This window comes from Bombyx mori, chromosome 3 (assembly GCF_030269925.1).
Source record: "Bombyx mori chromosome 3, ASM3026992v2".
Taxonomy (NCBI): Eukaryota; Metazoa; Arthropoda; class Insecta; order Lepidoptera; family Bombycidae; genus Bombyx; species Bombyx mori.
Window position 1 is genome coordinate 7,332,982 of NC_085109.1, and position 22,196 is coordinate 7,355,177.

At 39.3% G+C, this 22,196-nt stretch overlaps 1 protein-coding gene across 1 annotated transcript in view; it reads left to right on the forward strand.

Annotated features, from left to right (window-relative positions):
• Positions 1-11,516: 11,516 nt before the first annotated feature.
• The window catches only part of LOC101740251 (sialin), a 38,591-nt gene continuing 27,911 nt past the window's right edge, over positions 11,517-22,196 (forward strand). The window contains exon 1 of the mRNA XM_021351677.3: positions 11,517-11,726. Coding sequence (XP_021207352.2) covers positions 11,699-11,726 — 28 coding nt within the window. The 5' untranslated portion in view covers positions 11,517-11,698. The remainder of the gene's footprint in view (positions 11,727-22,196) is intronic.

Genomic DNA, 22,196 nt, shown 5'->3' on the forward strand with positions numbered 1-22,196 from the left:
TTATACTCGTATTATTTTTGACTTTTGGCCCCTGATCGACTTTTACTAGCAATTTTTTATTTCATTTTTACAGAAATTACTTTTCATTTGATTTTACCAGTTTAATTTTGATAGTAAGTATTTATTTGCCTATATATAGAAGTCGTCGTGGCCTAACGGATAAGACATCCGGTGCATTCGTGTTGAGCGCGATGCACCGATGTTCGAATCTCAGGCTGGTACCAATTTTTCTAATGAAATACGTACTAAACAAATGTTCATGATTGACTTCCACGGTGAAGGAATAACATCGTGTAATAAAAATGAAAACCCGCAAAATTATAATTTGCGTAATTACTGGTGGTAGGACCTCTTGTGAGTCCGCGCGGGTAGGTACCACCACCCTGCCTATTTCTGCCGTGAAGCAGTAATGCGTTTCGGTTTGAAGGGTGGGGCAGCCGTTGTAACTAAACTTGAGACCTTAGAGCTTATATCTCAAGGTGGGTGGCGCATTTACGTTGTGATGTCTATGGGCTCCAGTAACCACTTAACATCAGGTGGGCTGTGAGTATGTCCACCCACCTAAGCAATAAAAAATAAAAAAATAAAAAAAAATATATATATATATGAATCTATGCATTAAAAATAAGAAATATATTTCTTGATTAAATTTTGAGATTTAAAAAAATATATATTCAAATCACAGATGATATTATAAAATATGATGATGACATACCTACTTATATCCAAACTATTATTTCATTTCTTCCATGTTACATTTTTGCGAGTTGCAAAATTTAAACAACGTTTACTGCTTCAATGCGTACTCCCAGATACTATCTTCCATGACCATAAACTACACGAAAATATGAATCTAAGTTCAAGATAAACCTAACAATAAACCTTGTTTTTTCTGATACCATGATCTTAAAAACGTGACCATATTCTTAACCTTAGTCAGTCTCATTATTTTTTGAAGTAGACTGTAGAATTAACTAGTGAGTGTAGTCGGATAGTTTAGATGAACTATAATTATATTTGAAGTCGTCGTGATCTCGCGGATAAGTCGCCCGGTGCAGTCGATGCGACTGTGCCTTTGTTCGAATCCTGCAGGCCGGTACCAATGTTTCTAATTTTAAAAAAAAAGTGTGGCACTCGGGAACTGCCGCGGTAAAGCTATTGCATAGCATTTTTTATTAACTTAACAACGGCTGCCTCACCCTTCAGACAACGGTTGCCCCAACCTTCATACAACGGTTGCCCCACCCTTCACTAAAACCCCTCAATCGTAAAAATAGTTGTCTTTATATACATATATAAGATTCGCGAAATCCGAAGAAAATACTATATTGAAATAATTTATTAACTAAAAATCGTTATACATACTTTAAGCTAATAATATTTTTATTATGTTTCAATGACAATGATTGTACCAGAAGGTAGAGTACTAATCATTGTATAGTCTAACCTACGTGCTTTTTCCGCATTCACAAATGTAATGCGGCACGTGCGCTATGTATGTTGTAAAATGGAGTGTTGCGATAAACGATGTAACGCCATGCTCATAACCGATTTGCGTCACCGAACCTACCGACCAATGTTTTTGTTAGTTAACGTTTTTGTTCCATAATCAAAAACACACAAAACAATACTTATTGTTTTTGTACCTACGGTGTTTAGGTATTCGCTGTTAAAACCACTTGTCAATAATATTGAAAGGGTTTCACAAAAAAAATAATGATTCAATCGGTTATTCGTGGAATTCACAATAATTGGGATTCGGCAAGTAAGTTTTCGATCGAAAAGTGTTCGAAATTCTTAGTTTGTTTTAACACCTAATCCCCAATTTATTTTTTAGAGTAGTAGGTAGGATGATTAGGGCATCATCTAATGCTACGAGCCTCATTGTTTTCGTAAGTTAATTATTATTGGTCTACCAAGCAAAGTAGCTTGCTCGATGGAAGATTTTTTTTTGCTCGTTATCCCCACTTTTATTGTACGACTATCTCACTCTTTGAACCAAATAGGATGTCGGCCATCACTGTAACTACGCAAGTTTATGAATTAAGCAAGTTTCATTTTATTACGCTTCTTATTCTTTCATCGTATAAGTCGTTTATGAACACTTGTTGGGTACTTATTTCCTTAGAAAAATTGTATCTGTCTACAGTATTTGATCCTGCCATGGCCGCAGCACTTGATGCGAGTATTTATTTAGGCCAAACGAAGTTGTACGGTACGAAAAAAGCTAGGCGTGGAACTTGGTACAAGCAATTTCGCGCTCTGAGTCTCTCATCGGAAGAAGGTACCAGAGAATAGGTAGGAAAAAAAAGCAATTTAGGTTAGTTTTTTTTTCTACCTAAGCTGAATAGCCTTGAGAGACTATATCAGCGTCGCCTTAACTAGTAAATGAGCTCACGGGGCTCAAACCTGATGATTTTGCCCTTTTTTTTTCCGGGCCGGGGGCCGAACCTTCTACGAGGTCCCCGCGCATAAGAGGCGCGCGGGGTATGTGAGACTCAACGATCTGCATGGTGTTGTGAGCAGACCGCGGGCCCAAGGATTTTAGGACCCACCCACTAAACGACTCCCCTGCACTCTTACACCCGACGTCCGATCCCCTCCGAGGTCAGAACCCAGATGAGGTAGGGGGGCTACCGCAGTCAACACTACAATCAGACGGCGCGGCTCACCCCAAGGACGCCCAGCCGACGGAGCCTTCGAGGCGAATCGAGCTGTTACGGTGGTAACACCGTCAGCTCATAATGAATCTCAATCCAATCTCACACATACAGCATCACCTTATTGCGAGTTAACCTGGGTTTCGCCACAGTCTGTGAAGCCTGACCGGCCTTTGACCACGATCTTTTCGCACGTTCTTATCGTACGTGATCCACTTTTGATCACCAGTTATCAGCTTCTTCAAAAACGAATCGGTTTTATTACGTCGTAATAAAGAATCACAAATGAGTATATGGTTCATTAGGTTTCTTTCAATGAGCTCGTGAGGTACCCAAATATCGAGGTCTTTTGTGTACCCAGTTTTTTTCAAATGCTCCAACACTATTTTGTGGTCAATTCCCAGTTCTTCAGCTACGTCGTAACTACTGATAAGTCGATCTTGCTCCACTTTTTAAAAAATGGCAACCATTTTATCCGTAATAGGGCGCTAGAGCGACGTGCATATTTGATATCAAAATTTTCGGATTGAAAACGCTTAAACCAAATTTGTGGTACTCTCACAGACACTGCACTAGGTCCATAAACATCGCAAAAAAATTTCGCGGCTTGCGCTGCATTTGTACCTTTTTTGTAGTAAAATTTTAAAATGTATCGAATTTCTTAATTAGATTCACTCATCTTGACAGTACGAAAAATAAATAAAAATCACACATTTGAATTTGGAATTATCTTCTTTAAAATTTAAACTTTTAATGACACCAAAACCAGCCAAATAGTATAGCCAAAGAGATTGCATTACAAGTTCATACATACTATAATGCGAAAATACTTTTTCCCAAATTTTTCGAACTTTTTTTCAACCTATTATGTTGTTACTGATTTAATATTTTTACTAGAAGATGACGGAGCTTTGCTCGGTTCTTTTTTTGATAACGCCATCTTGTTGTGTCTTTAAAGCGGTTAGTTGCCCTCAATTAAGAAAAATAGTATTATTATTTGCCAATAGATGTCGGGAACAGTTGATTATTGAAAACACGAATAAAACAACATTTTCTGAAAATAAATCGTAGCTAGATCGATTTATCGCCCCCGAAATCCCCTGTAAACAAAATTTTATGAAAATCGTTGGAGCCGTTTTCGAGATGCTGATTATATATATACAGTCAAAACCGTTTACTGCGACATCGTTTAGAACAACATGCCGGTTATAACAACCTAGAACAAAGGTCCCGGCTGAATGCTATATGACCGCCTTATTAAAAACATTGCTTTATACGACATTGCTTATAACGACATACCTCATAAAACGACCACATTTAAATAATATTTCGGAGAATTAGATCTGTTAGAACGACCGGCTAAGCTGTATTGTAAACAATTTGAATAGGTATCCACATTTGTCTTCAATGGCTATTAAAATCAGGAAAGAAAACAATAGGATTTAGTTTAGTGCAGGGTCTTTTCTAATTCTTAGAAACAAAAACGTGCATGCAGTAGAGTCAAAGACCGCTTTTTCATATCTCTTCAGTTAGTTTATTACTTATCTATACACAAAACGCACCAAAACTTTGTGGAGTTATTCGTGAAACTTTCAAAATGTCGCAAAGAAAAAGAAAACTAATTAATATTGAAGAAAAATCGCGTATTATGTAAATATATTTTTCCAATAATTCTTTTTTTTTTTTTTTATGATAGAAGGATTACTGGTGGCCCGGAGGCCTTTCCAGTTTCACCAGGACAGGTGGGCGAGCAAAGGCTCAGCCAGGAGGGGTGGGATTTGCTAACAGCTACCCGAGCGCCTCCGAAGGAGACCTAACAACTCAAGAGTAGCTGCTTCGCGAATGAATCTACTACCGGATCGGAATCGCGACCCGCTGAGAAGATCCGGCGAGAAACTCAGCGAGCTGATTCATGGGTTAGGTTGCACGGCGAACTCTTTGTCGAGTTCGACGAGTACGGTTACCGAGGTCCCTAAGCCTGCTCCTAGAGCTGAAGGCGTCTAGTGCAAAGGTTATTGGATCTGATGGATCCGTAAGGACGTGTCTAGGGCGTCGACGGTGACTGGCTCCTGCATGATCAGGATTCGGGGAGTAGTCAGCGGCGGCTACGATAAGGCGATTATCATGACGCATAGCCTTATCGAAGTACCGTTCCGACGCTGACTTCATGTATTTCTGTATAGATTCGAGGCCCAGGTCGTCGTGTAGGTCAACGTTCCTCACGAACCACGGAGCTCCGACGGCTAACCTGCAAAAGCGGGATTGTAGAGATTGAAGGGTGTCTATGTGTGTACGGGCCGCGTGAGCGAACACCACACTCGCGTAAGTCATGACGGGCCTTATGCAAGTTTTGTAAAGTGTCACCTTGTTCCGAAGGGACATTTTACTCCGCTTACAGATCATGGGGTAGAGTCTACCGAGAATAAACGCGGCACGGTCACGGACTGATTTTATATGCGGGCGGAATGTCATCGATGCATCCAGGGTAACGCCCAGGTACTTGACCTTCCTGGCCCAGGGTATGGATTGACTAAAGAGGGTAATCGGGGGTGTGAGATTCCTCCTCCTAATACGGGAGGAAATCCGTGTGGAGTTTCCCCTCTGAAATAGCACCGCAGTACTTTTCGCTGGGTTGATGTCTATGCGCCATTTTCGGAACCACTGTCCTAGGGCTAGGGCTGCGCTCTGAAGCTTCTTCGCGATTAGGGACTTGTTTCTACTGGAATAGTAAACAGTCGTGTCGTCGGCGAATAAAGCTAAATGGGTCGGCGGCGACCGGGGAATATCGTTAACGAATAAGTTAAATAGGAGGGGTGAGAGAACAGAGCCTTGCGGGACTCCAGCTGTGAGAGGTCGTGGGGAGGAGCGGGTTCCCTCGACTCGATATCGAAAAGAGCGGTTCGACAAGAAGTCCCGTATGATGAGCACGAGACTATCCGGCACACCCATGTTGAATAGTTTGAAAATCAAACCGTTGTGCCAGACTTTGTCGAACGCTTTTGCGACGTCGAAGAAGAGAGCTCCCGTGTATAACGGTTTTGGTCGATTAAGCCCCACAAGAATGTGCTCCGTGAGGCGGTGCACCTGTTGAACGCATGAGTGATTTGTACGGAATCCGAATTGTTCATCGATGAGAATGCCCTTGGATGAGACAAAGTCTCTGAGGCGTTTGTAGAGCAGACGCTCATACAGTTTGCCTAGAGACATGAGGAGGCTAATCGGGCGGTAGCTCGTCGGATGATTTTTTGGTTTACCGGGTTTATGTATGCCGATAACGTCCGCTTCTTTCCACACCGCGGGAAAGATACAGTTCGCCATAGCGGCATTGAAAATAGATGCCAACATCACGATGAGTTGGACGGGTAGAAGTTTAATAACGCGGTTGGATATACCGTCGGAACCGGGAGCCTTGCGAGGACGTAGGTCTTTGATCAAGTCTTTAACTTCCATCGGGGTGACGGGTGGTAACGCATCCGAGGGTGGCAAGGAGACTCTGCGTTCTACCTCACTGTCTACTAATTCTACATGAACAGGGTCCACGGATTGAGTGCTGGGCGTGCACTGGGTTTGCAATGTATCGGCCAGCAGCTCTGCTTTTTCGTCATCATCGAACGCCGCGAGTCGGCCTGAGGGGCCTACGAGGGGGGGCATAGTTACTACCGTATCCGATTTGAGAGCACGAGCTAAGCGGTAGTAAGACCTTTGGGAGGGCGCGAGTCCTTCTAAGAAATCAGACCATCTGGCATCTCGGACTTCGGCGATGCGAGACTTTACGTCGCGTTGTAGGGCACGCATTCGAATACGATTTTCCGCGGTAGGATACCTGTCGTAGGCGCGTATTGAGGCGTTCTTAGCTCTTAGGAGCTCCCTAATATCGTCGGACAATTTGAAGCGGTGAAGGAAGTCCTCCGCTACAACTTGTTTCGATGACCTATCTAATGTCGAGGTGATGTGTGACGTTAAGATGTCTATGGCTTCAGCGGTATCCTGAGGAGACGGGGTAGAGTCCGGACTAAACGGGAGCGATGGTGGATCAGATTCAGCCAGGCTGATGCCCAGCGTGTGCCAATCCACCACAGTCCTCGTGACGGGAACGGAATCGGGAGCGCGACCGAGCTTCATAACGACGGGACGGTGGTCTGAATCTAACTCTGAAACTACTTCGATCGAGTGTAAGCGCAGAGTTACGTTTTTTAATAACGCTATGTCGAGTATATCCGGGCGATGCGCGATATTTAGCGGGTAGTGAGTCGGGGTTAGCGGAGCGACGATATCGAAGGCGAGATCATCAACTAACGCGTCAAGCCGCCTGCCATTCGGGGTTGTGGTGTGTGAGTTCCACCTGATGTGTTTACAATTTAGGTCGCCCGCCAGAATGACAGAGCTCCCCATGCCGAGCAGCGCCTCGATATCACTGCTTAGAACGATCTTATCCGGTGGAAGATAAACGGACGCGATAACGATCGGCGCGTGTCCCGTCAGTGAGATTCGGCACACTGATGCTTCGATATTAGCGAGCGCGGGAGGATCGAGCGGGACGCAATGCAGGGCTCTTCTATAGTAAATGACGGTACCACCACCACGAGCAGAGAGCCTGTCGTTCCTGACCATGTTATAGTTCGCGATTTTAGGGTCACGGCGCGCGGGCTTAAGTAGGGTCTCCTGCACTAAAAATATATCAATTTGGTGGTCACGCAAAAAGTCAGAAACCTGATCACGTTGATTTGCGAGACCGTAAGCGTTAAAAAATCCTATCGTTACGGATAGGGGCTTTATTCTACTTATATACGCCATTGATTACCGGCGGAGTGAGGGGAGGACGTACGTATTTAATGACGCGTATACGTCGGCGTATTCTTGCACAACGGCGATAAAGTGTTGTGCAGTGGAGGCAGCGCGAATGGCGTCGCCCAAAGCGTTAACGCGCTCAAAGTTGATCGACTGAAAGAAGTCGATCGCTAAAGCGAGATTGTCGGACGCGGTCGGAGGGCAAGTCGCGGGAGAGGGACGAGTCGCGGGGGCGGGACGAATCGCGGAGGAGGGAGTTGTAGCCGTGTTCGTGTACGGCAGCGGTTTCGCCCAGGCCGAGACACTGGGCACCGGCGCCGGAACGCACGCTGGCTTAGCCTGCGACACAGAGGGTGCCGAGGCTTTGATGTCTGGGCCGGAAGCTCGGAGGCGGTTTTGGCGGGCGACGCGGCGATTTATTTTAGGGGCTCGGGGGCATCCGCGGTAATTTGCGGGGTGACCCTGTGTTCGACACAGGACGCAGCTAGGCGGTTCCGTCGCGGTTTTTTGATCGCGAGTGCATAGGGCCGTGGCGTGATCGCCTAAACACTTGACGCATCGGGGGCGCGCGTGACAGTTACGGGAAGAATGCCCGTATAATTGGCAGTTATGGCACTGGCTAGGTGTGCCTTTCTTGTGTGGGGTTTCGACTGCGATTCCGGAAAGGCTACAGACCGTTCGGATGTTGAATATTTGCTTACCCTCGGGGGTAGGCTGGAGGGCGACGAGAACCATATTATATGGCTCCCTTCCGCGGCCTGTGTGCATGCGGTGTACGGAGTTAACCGGTAGGCCTTGTTCGAGAAGGTCGGCCTTGACGAGCTCGGCATCCAACTCTTTAGGGATGCCACGTATAACGGCACGGAGTTCGCGCTCCTCCTGGAGCGTATATGTGTGGAAACTTATACGCTCCTTACGGAGGTAAGAAGAGAGGGCCCTATGGTCGTCGGGTGTTCGAACCTTAATTTGAATGCCGTTCGCGAGGTTACGGGCATTCGTGAAATTGATATTTTTGGCCTTAAGGGCCAGGGAAACTCGTTCCCAAGCTGCCTTCTCTTGAAGGATTACCGGGGGAGGGGTCTGAGTTTTATTTTGTGCCACCGGACGCGGCGACGGAATGGCACGGGCTGAAGGCGCAACGGGAGTCTGAGGGCGGGGGCGCGACGCGTTCGCGGCTTTGCTAATTTTAGCGGCCGCGGGAGCTCGAGACTCCGCGGCACGCTTCTTACCCTTTTGCACCAGGGTGAATCCATCCGTCGATGAGGCGGGGGCGAGGTCGACCTCCATCTCCGAGTCAGAGTCGGAGGACGAGGAGGCGGGCGCAGGTGACCTACGAGTAGGTGTTTTGGAGGGCGCTACGGAGGCCGCGGATGATCGCGCTGCTGGAACGGTGACCACGGCGGACGACGCAGCAATTTTACTCGCCAGTATAGGCGACGCGGGAACGGCAGGCACGACGGAGGCTGCGGTGCTCGATGCAGAAGCTTTGCACGAAGGTACAGGCGACGCAGGAGCAGCGAGCTCGGCGGAGTCCACGAGAGGGCTCGCTGTGTGATCGGCCTTGAAGGCCTGAAACTCGGAAGTGAGCTTTGGGTAGCGAAGCCGGAGAAATTCCGCAAATACAGCGTCCATGATGTCTACGTGCCCAGGTGGGGCTACCCTGGGTCTTAGAAAACACTCGCCTTGCGGCGAGGCCCCAACTTCTCGGACCTGAGCGGTTCTATTGAACACAGGTGGCGATGCGGCACGATTACTACAGGACAAAGAAAAAACACAACAAAACGGAATTAACAAAAAGAAACAAAACAATTAAGCACTTCCAGGAAGACAATTTGTCGGCAGATGTACCACGACACAGAAATATCCAATAATTCCCTATCGATTTGTTTGTACTTGCACGATACACAAAACATTACCGGTTGTTACGACTATCGGTTTTTACGACTGAATATGAGCAGTCCCTTCGATGTCGTTATAACAGATTTTGACTGTATATACATATATACAAGAATTGCTCGTTTAAAGGTATAAGATTGCCTGCCCTGCAGTGCACAAAAAAGAGCTTAAGTAGCTTAGCATTTTTAAAGTATTTGTATATTCCATATTTTTATTTGATAAAACCTAATCAGTTTACATAGCAGTGGGGCCCCATTTTTTAATTTGCCCCAGGGCCCTTGGTTACCAAGCTACACCACTGGTCTTGCCGACCGAGAGGGCTGGTGGTCGTGGCGCCGACGACCGCCGGTCCGGCGTCCCGAGGGGGAGGGTGATGGGAGAGATGTGCTGCGCACTAAACGCTTCACTTTCCTCCCTTTGCCTCTTCATGAGTTCTGTCTCATGCGAGGTTTGGACGTTGGTTGTTGAGCGACAGGAGGTTTTAGTCAGTTCGACTCTGACATGCTCCGCCCTCCATCCCCAGTGGAGGGCGGAAGTCCGGCGAGTTCCTACTGACCAAAAAAAAAAACGCCACTGGTCTATTATATTTTATTCTATTATGTACTTTTTGAGATTTGCAATATTTTCATTTCACAATTTGTTTAAATTTATGTAACAAAACGTACAAACCATTTTTAAGGTTTCAACCTAATTAGAGATAAGCAACTAAGATATTAATGAGTTTTTAATTTACTTTTAATTTTTAGTGTTAACACTGACTTCGAAATTCTTAATTGCTCGTGGTTCGACACGCGCTTGACGGTTCTTTTTACTTGTGTACCCACATATCTATTTACAATATTATTTTTATTTCTTTTTTATATGTGTGAATGCAATGGACTCTTTCAATTTGATTATCATCATAGCTTGTACTATTATGAAATACTAGCGGCCCGCTCCGGCTCCGCTTGGATCTTTAACGATAATTTCAACGACGTTGTTTTATTTTTAAAAATAAAAGAACACTTATTGCGGCATAACTGTAATAGTTAGACATATGCGGTCGCGACACTTTTTGTAAATAATAATGTGTTCTACAAAGGCGTAGTACATTATTCTCTTCTATCATCAATAGTTTTCGCAGGGCACGCGGCGTAAAGAATATTTTAGGTAATTTTTTTACACCTTGGGTTACATTTTTGGAGTTTTAGTAAGGATACCTAATTTTTTGCAAAAAAAGATTATAGCCTATGTCACCCGGGAACAGTGTAGCTTCCAAACAGTGAAAGAATTTTTCAAATCGGTTCAGTAGTTTCGGAGCCTATTCAGTACAAACAAACAAATCTTTCCTTTTTATAATATTAGTATAGAAGTATAGATTATTGATTATAATAATTTAACATAGTATTTACTATGTATGATATGGCATGGGCTTGGCGAACTTAGGAGGTATATAACGGGACTCTTAGAATAACTTTGTAAGACTCATCTCGTTTCGAGTTCATTAGATTTGTTTTAACAAGTAGTATTCACATTTCATTCAATTCATAGACCTATAGGCACGCCTTTTTTAAAAGAACGTACGGCACCGATATTTGTTCATTTTATAAAATAAGGAAATTCACGTTTGATCTGTCAAACCATTTCTAGATCATCGAGAACTGAATTTAATTTGGATATTTGAAAATTAAAATCGGCACATTAGTGATATTTTTTTCTGGGCCATCGGATCACGGATATCGAAAGAGGAGCACAGCCGCGCAATTTCCTACCGCAAAATGTTTTTCGTAAGCTCTGTTTGAAAAAGACACATCTTGGAGTTACGGAAACATTGTATATAAACGTTACTTCTAGAATTTCAATGTATGTAAGAAAAAAAAATCTGCAAACGCACAATACATAAAGTTACAGAATTTAGATAAAACTCATGAGCTGTACAGCGGTGTTAAAGATAAATTCGATATTGTGGTATTTTAAATAGAATTGAGCATTCCTTTCTAACATAGCATGGTACTCTAATGCACTAAACGTAATGCAAAGGCTATAAAATTGCACAGAAACTTGATTGATTTTTTCAGCGTAATGTGGAATGTGTAATTTACCTGAAATCGTGTACAAATCGCACAAACATTCGCAATACAGGTTTTTTGTTTGTCACATCAGAAGTATAACATTTCCATAGGAAACCGTTTGTTGACGATATAACGTCCGCACCGGTTAGGCGGGTGTAGAAGGCATAGAAGCACATTTAATTTCGCACGTTGCTACACACAGTCGCTCATTACGTTTGGCGTACTGCTACCGCTCATTTGGCTCCCTTCGAAATGACCGCGTTCTAATCTTAAATTGTGATTTAAAAAAGAACAATAATCAAGATGGCCAGAATTATTTTGAAAAAGTTTGGTGAGTTCCATATTATTTTATTCAAGTACCTATACCTGGTTTTGTTTTTAGTGCAAATATTATTTTTATGAAAAATTACAAAGGTACTACTCAACATTTTGGAAACTACCAAATATAAATACAAATATTTTTCAGATGAACATAATTTTGATTGTAATGATATATAATATATGTAATATAATATACCAATGATACATAATATAATTGTTAGATATTAAATTTAAACTTCTTTCTACGGGATAGAAATGTTAGTATAATTAACCAACGGGTACTAAATATCATTAATTTAGGTAATCCTTAAAATTTCCCTGAAATGTTTACATTTTTGAATCGACTTCATTACTTATAGAAAACTTTAGTAGGGATATTACTTAAGATACACATTTTATAAAAACTAAATGTAATAAACAACAACATTGATATTCGTTAGTTTTTATTATTTACATCGTTTCTACATAAACACGATATTTTAAAAACAATTACACTGCTTGTTATTAAAACATTTTTTATTTATTTGTGACGATTCGATGGTATGCAATCATTGATTTCGCATGATTTGTGATTAAATACCTAACTGTATGAATTAACCTAATCTAACCTACACCTAATGTGATTATTGAGATTCGTGTCATTTCTAAAATTGAAAATGTAGCTTCTAGTATTTATCCAATTTCCATAGCTATAGCATAGTTTTAAAAGAAAGACAAATCACGAACGAATATTCTTGCAAAAATGAACGTCATCAACTACGTTGATATTTTTTAGGCGAATTGCGTATAATAATAATTAAATGTGTATAATAATAATTTTTCATCACAGTATTATATTTTTTAAGATTTTCGTTAGCTATTTATGATAGCTTTCTTGTTTATTCTCATGTATATTACTTTAAAGTTACATTTTCTGATACTTCTCATATTTCTAGTGACTACCGCCCAGAAAAACTAAGTTTTTCAAACAGATTTTCAAGTTTTAATCGTTATTAATCACACTCGATTAATTATTGAATTCCAGTTTATATCCTTTTGATGGTGGTATATTTTTGTTATTAACTGAAAATTTGCAATAAATAGCTTAGGATTTTTTTTGTTATTTCATTAAGCAAGTAGCTTAAGGAGTAAAAGCAGTTCATAGACAAAAAACATCGTTAATACGTCGCCAATTGTACGCGCCTAGTTAATATAATGATTGTGTAATTATTGATATAGGTTGACGTATTTTTTACGGGAATGTTTGTCTTGTAAATAAGTACTAATGTAAATTATAAAATAGTCAAATGGGACAGTCATATGACTTCAAAGATGGAATTTTTTATTACTTTTTCTGAAGTGCCCATTCTAATCGGGTTAGAGATGCTCCATTACTCAAGTAATCTAGATATCACTTTTTATACAGCACTAATTGGTACATTCTTCGTGAAAAAATCAATGATGTGCATTCTATTCCTCGAAAGCGCGATTGGTTGGACCTCTTGGGTTGCAATGTAATCTTCATAATTTTATTATTTTTCAATATGAACGATTACGACAATCATCAGTAAGGTTTCCATCATATGCGTTCATTTGATAAATTTTATATGCATCTCAATACCCTGTGGGCCTTGGAGTGTCAGTTTTAATTTTAATTTTTTATTTATTGCTCAGATGGGTGGACGAGCTCACAGCCCACCTGGTGTTAAGTGGTTACTAGAGCCCATAGACATCTATAACGTAAATACCGCCACCCACCTTGAGATATAAGTTCTAAGGTCTCAGTATAGTTACAACGGCTGCCCCACCCTTCAAATCGAAACGCATTACTGCTTCACTGCAAAAATAGGCAGGGCAGTGGTATCTACCCGTGCGGACTCAAGAGGTCCTACTACCAGTAAAGAAGATCAAGGTTTTCACTTTAAGCCTTGATATCCCAAAGGTTAAATTCACTTCTTAAACTTCTGAACCTTTCAGTGTAGAAACAGCTTAATTATTCACTGTGAATATGGTCTCTCAAATAAATAATATCTTTTATGTATTACCTACTCTTTAGTAAAACGATGTTTATTTTATTACAACGTTATGATCATGTCATATTATATTTAACACTTAAATGCATCTATGACTATGACACGTAATGCAATCTGTTTCTGCTAAGCGCACGTATAATTGTATCGGACAAGAAAATATTATCATTCTACAATGTGAAAATGTTAATAACACTAATTGTGAACAGTATGTGAATTATTACACAGTATTTAAATAACAGGAAATTTCACTATTGTATAATGTATTATAGCATCTTGCAATTTTCAAAGATTAGTGCAACATCGATAGGTATCTAATTTTCAGAGGACGATAAAGAAAGCTCACAAACTTCGTTATTAAAGTGGGGTGGTTCAAGACTGTCGTACGAAATAGAGCCAATACCTATTAATACAGGCGAAACGTGAAATACCAGCCGTCAGATTTTTTTGCGGAGCGTGATGTAGAAGAGGGGATAAAAACTTGTATTTGAGGTAGTTCATCGAACAGGGAATTGAACTAAGATCAATCATCAATATGGTTTAAAAAGCATTAAAAAAGCAGCGTTATCGTTAGATGCTGAAAGATTAAAAGAAGATCAAAATATACCTATCTGATTGTAAAATGTCGTGCGCCTGCTATAAAATTTATGGGTTAGTTTTCCGAACTCCGTATGCAGAAAACTAGGCATTTAACTTTTTAGACAAATCTTATTAAAATTGTATGAAAACATCCTATTTACACATGACGGCGTAAACGTCACTTTGTCTCCGCTGAAGTGACAGGTAAGCGTTTACGAGATAAATAAAGACAAGACTTGTAGTCTGACGATTATTTGTCAAATCTATTATTGGAGTGTGAAGCAGCGCATACCAATATAAAATTTTCCCTTAGCGATACATATAAATCTATTAAACCTATACTACATATACTCCAATACTACATTGTCGGAGCTGCCTGTAATCGATTTTGTATCGATTTCTCACGAGAAGCGTTTGGCTCTCTAGTGGGAACTAAGACTATGCTTTCAGCTTTGAAACAATCATAATAAAATTCTTTATTACGTTGTGCGAGAAGGTGCATTCCACGTGTTACATTCACGTGATTTGGTAAGGGCTATTGATGGTGTGGATTATAAGTATAAGACGTAGAAGACTATGTTTCTAAATTTCTACTTTATATGTTTATTCCACATTATATGTTCATTTCTTCCGTCACTCTATTGCCTTAGTCGATACTGGCCCTTAGGATGCGACTGTTGTCTTGAATTGACAACAGCATCAACGATGAATGGGGATGCTGGTAATGATAAGGTGTTCTTATCTAAGGGAATTAGAGATGATCGGATCAGTATCCCAGTGCCCGTAGTATTTATTAGATTGGAGTTGAGCTGACGTTAGAACGTCACAGATGGTACTTTCTTACGCCGGAAAAAATGCTCGAGGTCTGGCCGAGATCTAAGAAGACAACCTGCAACTGTTTTACACGCGTTTTGCGAAACGGCAACAGGTCGACGGATGTCTACACTCCCTAAACCACGGTGGGAACTACGTTGCTTTTTTTTTCGGGCAGAGTGCTTAGTGCGAGTTTTTTAAAGATCTCGATAGCGTAAAAGCTAGCCCAATTTTTTATGCAGTTGGAACAGCGCCCCTAGCGGCAAACATAGGCAAACGATCCCATTCCATACTTAAATATGAGGTAACTTTTACGCTATCGAGAACGTTAAAAAACTCGCACTAAGCACACAGAGGGCCGAATCTCATACATGATTGCCGTGCCTAGATGGCGCGCGGGGTATGTGGGTCTTGACAGGTCATCGACCTCCTCAGGTAGCCCTGTGATCATCATCGGGAGGAGACAGATTCCTTACAAACTACGTGACTAACTTAACCCAGTGTAGTATTATTTTTTCGCGACTAATATGTAACAGAAATTAAGTACTTCCAAAAAAATCGTACTATTGGGTTTTAGATGAGTAAATATTTAGTTTAAATTGTTCTAAAACTATAATACATAAACGAACATAGTTATCCGAAAATATATGGTTATTGGTAATGTAGTCTTAACTTCAGATGTTAACACACAAATTTATTATACGCCCAGTATATTTAACGTTCCATTAACTCGTATATAATGATAATTTGCCTTTTGATCTATACAATTTACCTACTCTCCTGGCTTTATATGTCTGGAAATCGCAAACGATTCAATGTTCCATAAATCCAATCAGAGGACTGAATTATACCAAACAGAATGACTGACATGTCAGTTAATCGAATGAATAGGAGTTCGTATACACATACAGTTACTAGTACCGAAGAACTTCCTATTAACACAGAAATAATAAATATAAGTACATATTAATTTGAGTTTATATTAAAATATGTCCATTATTTGTTACTTTCTTTAAATCACAGACTAATAGAGAAAATACACAAAATGCTTTCTACGTACGTGTAATAAGAATCAAAACCTGCAAAATTATAATTTGCGTAATTACTGGTGGTAAGACCTCTTGTGGGTCTGCACGGGTAGGTACCACCACCCCACCTATTTCTGCCGTGAAGCAGTAATGCGTTTCGGTTTGAAGGGTGGGGCAGCCGTTGAAATTATACTAAGACCTTAGGACTCAATCTCAAGGTGGGTGGCGGCATTTACGTTGTAGATGTCTATGGGCTCCGGTAACCACTTAACACCAGGTGGACTGAGAGCTCGTCCACCCATCTACGCAACAAAAAAATAGTTTAAAAAAATAGTTTATTGGAACTGTACGTTGTACAAAGTTTTGAAAAATATATAAATGAGACAGCATGTATGTACCTAGTATGTAACAGTAATGTACTTTAAGTACAATATTCTGATTCAACCATCCGAAACCGGGGCCGGGCTACTATTATAGTTTAAAATATAAAGCTCAGAGTTGCTGGTCCTAATAGAATCATCGGTTCGGTCTTGGCTACTTTAAAGTAAGGAAACCATGGTAAATCCGATCGATAGGTAATTAAATAATCACAGATTCAAACAATAATATAGTCTTAAAACAACATAAGTTATATAAGTATATAATCTATGTATTTATATTGTTTTCCGTGTTTTGAATTTTCGTTCTATTTGTATTTTATTTTAATCTGTTTTTTTTTTAAATAATCTCCGGCACAGATGGTTTACAAACAAGTACATATTCATATATCAAAAAAATGTATGTGTCTTTTAGACACTGTATACACATCGATTCTATTTTCAGATTGTAATACGAATAAGTCTTTAATGAGATTCGCCATAAAAATCCTGCTTGGAAGTAATTTATTTTTTAACGAGCCACAGGTAAACCGCGGTGGTAACGGCCGATAGTAATAGGTAACTGTAAACTTTGGTAAACACTGCAATATTTGCTATCATCTATATATGTAAATATATATAGGTACGACTGGCTGAGATTTAAAACTGTACCTCTTTTGTTTTTCACATTGGGGATCTATAGCCGAGCTTCCTAACAGTTGCTTAAGATGAGAAAAAAACTTTGTAATCATAAATATCATAAGGAAGCATCTTTGGAGACATCTTTACTATTGAACTGCAGTATCTGTGGTTGCGTAGTTGCCATAAAAATGTAGTCAGTGCATGCATCGACGGCAAAAATTTCTTTCCTTTAAAAATCTACTCAGTGAATAATTACATTTGCTTTTGTAATTATTATCCTTGAGAGTTTTTATTTTATGTACTATACTATAACCCAATAAAACGGGAAAGCAGTTTATTCGTATTCACACTGCATAAAAATTTAGTTACGTAGAAAACAATAATGATATATATATTGTCGTCTAATTCTTATCTATAAATTATATTTGCAACAGTTGTGTATTCTTGTTATAAACTGAATGTTGTTCAAATAAAATAAAAATAAAAGCTCGAGCAAGTGCGAGCACTCATTTTTAACATTAAAGTAATAAATTAATTTAACAATATTTATAAAATATCTCAAAACTACTCAAAATGTCTTCACAAGACTGATTACATTTTTATTCATTTAATTTCAGGATGAAACAGTTATCTTAAAAAAATATATAAATTAATTAATGATTTATAAGAACAACTTGTTTTTCGCAATAATTGCAATGGTAAATGTTTGTTGGGACAATATAGAAATTCTTAAAAGAATACTTGCCTGTCAAATGATATTCCGACAAAGTTGATGTAAGGTTCCGAAAAACTATTTGGTTACGGAACCCTGAATATTTTACGTGTGATAGTAGCTACACGTATGTACCTACAGTAGCTAAATAAAATATGATTGCGATTTGCCTTAAATGTTTGATGTTCTTTTAAGAACGCTTGTTCAGCTGATTAGTGACCCCTAATTTGACATTGCCTTGTGTCTTTACATATTATTATTAATATTTTACGATTCTTAAGCAATTATTTTACTCCGGTTTGAACGGTAAAATGTAAACTTAATCTAGATAAGTATTTTAGATTTCTTGCGTAAGATAAGTAAATCGCAAGTATATTATATTCCTCTAAAACAGTGAACGGAAAACATAATATACATCTGGCCGGGTAGTAGCTAAGATTTTATTATATGTTGATGTGTGTACGCAATGTAGAGGTCTGCCGTGATCAATATAAGTTTTTAAGACTATAATAAACAACATATGATTATATCAATAGCAGATCTGGTCAATTACTTTAAAAAAAATATTTTTTTAGCATTTTCAAAGTGGTCTGCCACAAAGTAAAATGCGCGATAATGGTCTGCCATTCTTATTTTCCGATAATAATAATCATATATTTTCAAAATTTCAAAACGGCAGACGTGGTCAAATGGATTTAAAATCCGTCAAAATCGGTACCTGTCCTACCTGAGCGCTCGGCGCGTCGACCACTTTGAGATTAGTGAGTCCCCACCTCATGCATGGTAGGTATAGGGGTCTCAATGTACGAAAATTCAGGTCTGGTCAAATACATACAGGTAGAGCCCACGGGCTCTTGGGCTATAAGATTGGTTCGACTGCCTTCCTGGGCGAATTACGTAAACTGGATTTGTCATTTCGGTTTTCGGTCTTTTGTCTGATTAATTGATGACAGCCGTCTTCTCATCCAATTTTGACCTGTATTTTAAGCAACGTTAGCAATGTTTCCGAGTACCATACCAACGTACAATAATTACCAACGGTCATGTTCTGTTAGGTAGGTGGTAATGTTAGGTAAGGGGTCGGGTTCTGACCCCGGACGGAGATCGGACGTCGGGTGTAAGAGTGCAGGGGAGTCGTTTAGTGTGGTAGAGCTCTAAAATTCCTTGGGCCCGCGGTCTGCTCCCAACACCTTGCAGATCGTCAATTCCCACATACCCCGCGCGCCCCCTAGGCGCGGGGACCTCGTAGGCGGTTCGGCCCCCGATCGGAAAAAAAGGTAGGTATGTGGTAATGGCAGGTAAGGGGGTAGGGTATAGTAAGTTCGTAAGGGTAGGCATCCTGCCTCTTTCTCTCGAAAATCAGTTGTGATTGGAACCCAAGAAAGCCATAGTAAACTGCAATTGAGACTTCGGCCTCATGTCTCAAAGTAGGTGGCAGCATTCACATTGTGATGTGTACTTGCGATGTGATGCTTATTAGGAGGTGGAACTTGAGCGTGTATTCATTAAAAAAATACTAAAGATGACATTATTGACGTGTATTAATATAACTAATAAATAATGATAAATAACTTACACAGTCCGTGGCCAAAAAACGAATCTGTATAAATTTACATAAACATTGTCATTACACTATTTCAAGATAGCATTTTATTGTTCAGTTAGATACATATTTGATCAAAGCCGTTGATGTTTTTGCAAATCCACTTTGTCGTTTGGTCACTTCAAACCGAAGACGCCTACGCAAATTAATGTGCTTCGGAATCTCATGTTTACCTGACACAACTACTTCTAATTGACAAACATTGGGTATATGATATGGATACCGATGGCGTCAAGGCGACGTCTTATTAGAAAATATTTTAGGCAGTTAACAAATTCATTTTGTAGGTACTTTAGTCAAATTGGAATCATTATTCACTTTGAGAAAATATTATTCACTTTAAAAATACGAAAAATGATATTTACAAATACTATAAAACTTTAGAACTTCCCGTGGCCTAAAAGATGCCTATGTTATTTAAATTCAGAAAACCAGATTAAATCATGTAATAAACCGCATCAATTTTAAAGCGTATTAACTGGTGGTAAATCCTACTGACTGCTGCTGGGTACTTTTAGTACTGGTAGTATAGTGGAGCTGAAACTGGATCAGGAGAATTCGCGGGAATGTGTCCAATCCATCAACCGTGATAGGTCGGGTGAGCCAAGCCGATTCACATTTCCCACGTACACCAGTGCGCTGACGGCTATCCTACAAGAGTCAAATTGTCGGATTGTATTTATTTATGGTAGTCTATTTGTCTGTTTAATGCGTTTCAATTAAGAATGTGCATGGACCTGCGCCATATTGTGACGTCATAACTGTCAAATCGAAAAAATAGGTAGTAAAAAAATAATAATTTTAAATATTTATTTAAGTATAATCCAAATCTTCGAGTTTGCCGATTCCACTCATCCCACTGCTTGAGTAATCATCATTATCGTCGCCCATCCATAGATTATTATAGGGCCCGACAGTGTTGCAGCCTTTATTTTTAAATAGGTGGGATTTTTTTTTATATAATCTAAATTCATGTTTAATTTACCTCGACCAGTACTCAACATTTCAAGAAAATTATATAGGCGTGCATGATTCATTAAAACAAACATATTAATAGTCTTCATAATTAGGCAAAAAATTCAATAAAAAAAAGATAACATTGTTTTGTTGCTGTCCATACTTTTTTATCGAACTTTGACAGATCAAGGTCATTGACGTGTACATTCTTATTTAAAACACACTATAGGTTGCGTGACCGACTACAATACTCATTGGGCGTATGCAGGCTAAACCCATCCGACCCATCCGATGCTCGTTGAATCAGAACCCCAAAATATTGCGTTATTTAGTGTTGATTCGCGCAAATATACACCACAGAGGAACAGGACGCCGGCACGTTGGCAGCGCAAATTTTGTTCCTCTGGGTCATGCGGACTATTCCACGTGTACGTGTAATAAAAACCGCAATAAAATTTTATCAAAAATGTACAAATTAGCTGTTTTTTAATTACCTATATCAGCATTAATTTTTGAAATGTCAAAGTTTACAGTAACAATAACCGGCTAGCCAACCCTTCAAAACTGGAACATTCTGCGAAATGATTCTCCGAATAATAATATATTCTTAAAATTGCGTAATTAATGAGCTGAGTTAATTCTTGACCAAGTTGCGTATTTATTTTCTGAGTATCCTGTTCAGTTAGAAGTATCTACTTTTATGGTAGCAAAAACATTAGTTGTTATGAATATTAAGGGTTTTTTTTCCGTTATATAATTCAACTTTCGAATGTATTAATAGTTTTCGACCATATATAAGATTATAGTTCAGAGACCTATGATCAATATATTAATTTAATTACGTGATTTATTCTAGAGCTATACGAATACGTTGGTAAAATTCCGTTTAACTTTCACTTTAACGGATACAGGTCTGCAGAATTTTCCAGAACCAAGTTCAAGTTTGGCAATGCCTTTACGCAAATATTACTTATAACTTCACGGTGATTTACAGTAAAGTTTTGATAAAGTTAGAAAACGAAACTGGTGTTGACACAACTATTTTTTATTTAAAATGAATTTCAAAGTTGAAATTATAAATGAAAAAGTAATAATATTGCGATAGCAAACTCTATCTTCAGTCACAAAGATATATATTATGTATGTACCTACTTATTTTCAGTTACATTGAAATTTTAAGAAGGTTAACAAAATTTGCAAATATCAAATTAAATAATTAAATATTATTTAAATGATAATACTTATGAATTAACAAAATTATTACCAACGATTTTTCTGATAAAACCCTATTAAAATTTGCTCGTAGGCAACAAGCTTTGCTGGTTTAAAGTGTCTATATTATTGACGTAGAGAGGCGTGGCGATATTTTTTTTTTATTTCGTTCGTTTTGAAAGCGTATTTTATAGGATTTTTTATTGCGCCGAGAATTGAATTGATTAAACCAGTGTACATTGTGTAATATGATTAGTCCATTGTACTTTTTAACTTGAATTCACAAACATTACTTTTAAAAAAGAGATTTGATTTATTTTTTAAGACGATAGCAAACATAAAAATTCAAGATAAATGTATTACTTTTAGGAAACGATCCACACCATGTCATATTGGATTACGCGCGAAAATTGGCATGGCATGCCTTCGTTTGAGTGTTATTTATAATTAAATAATATTATGCTGAAAACTAAAATGGTTGGCTCAAACACTAAAATATGAAAACTAGCTACAGTTAATCGCTGTAGTTTAGATATTTTATCTAGTAAAAATCGGTTTGTTTGTTGATC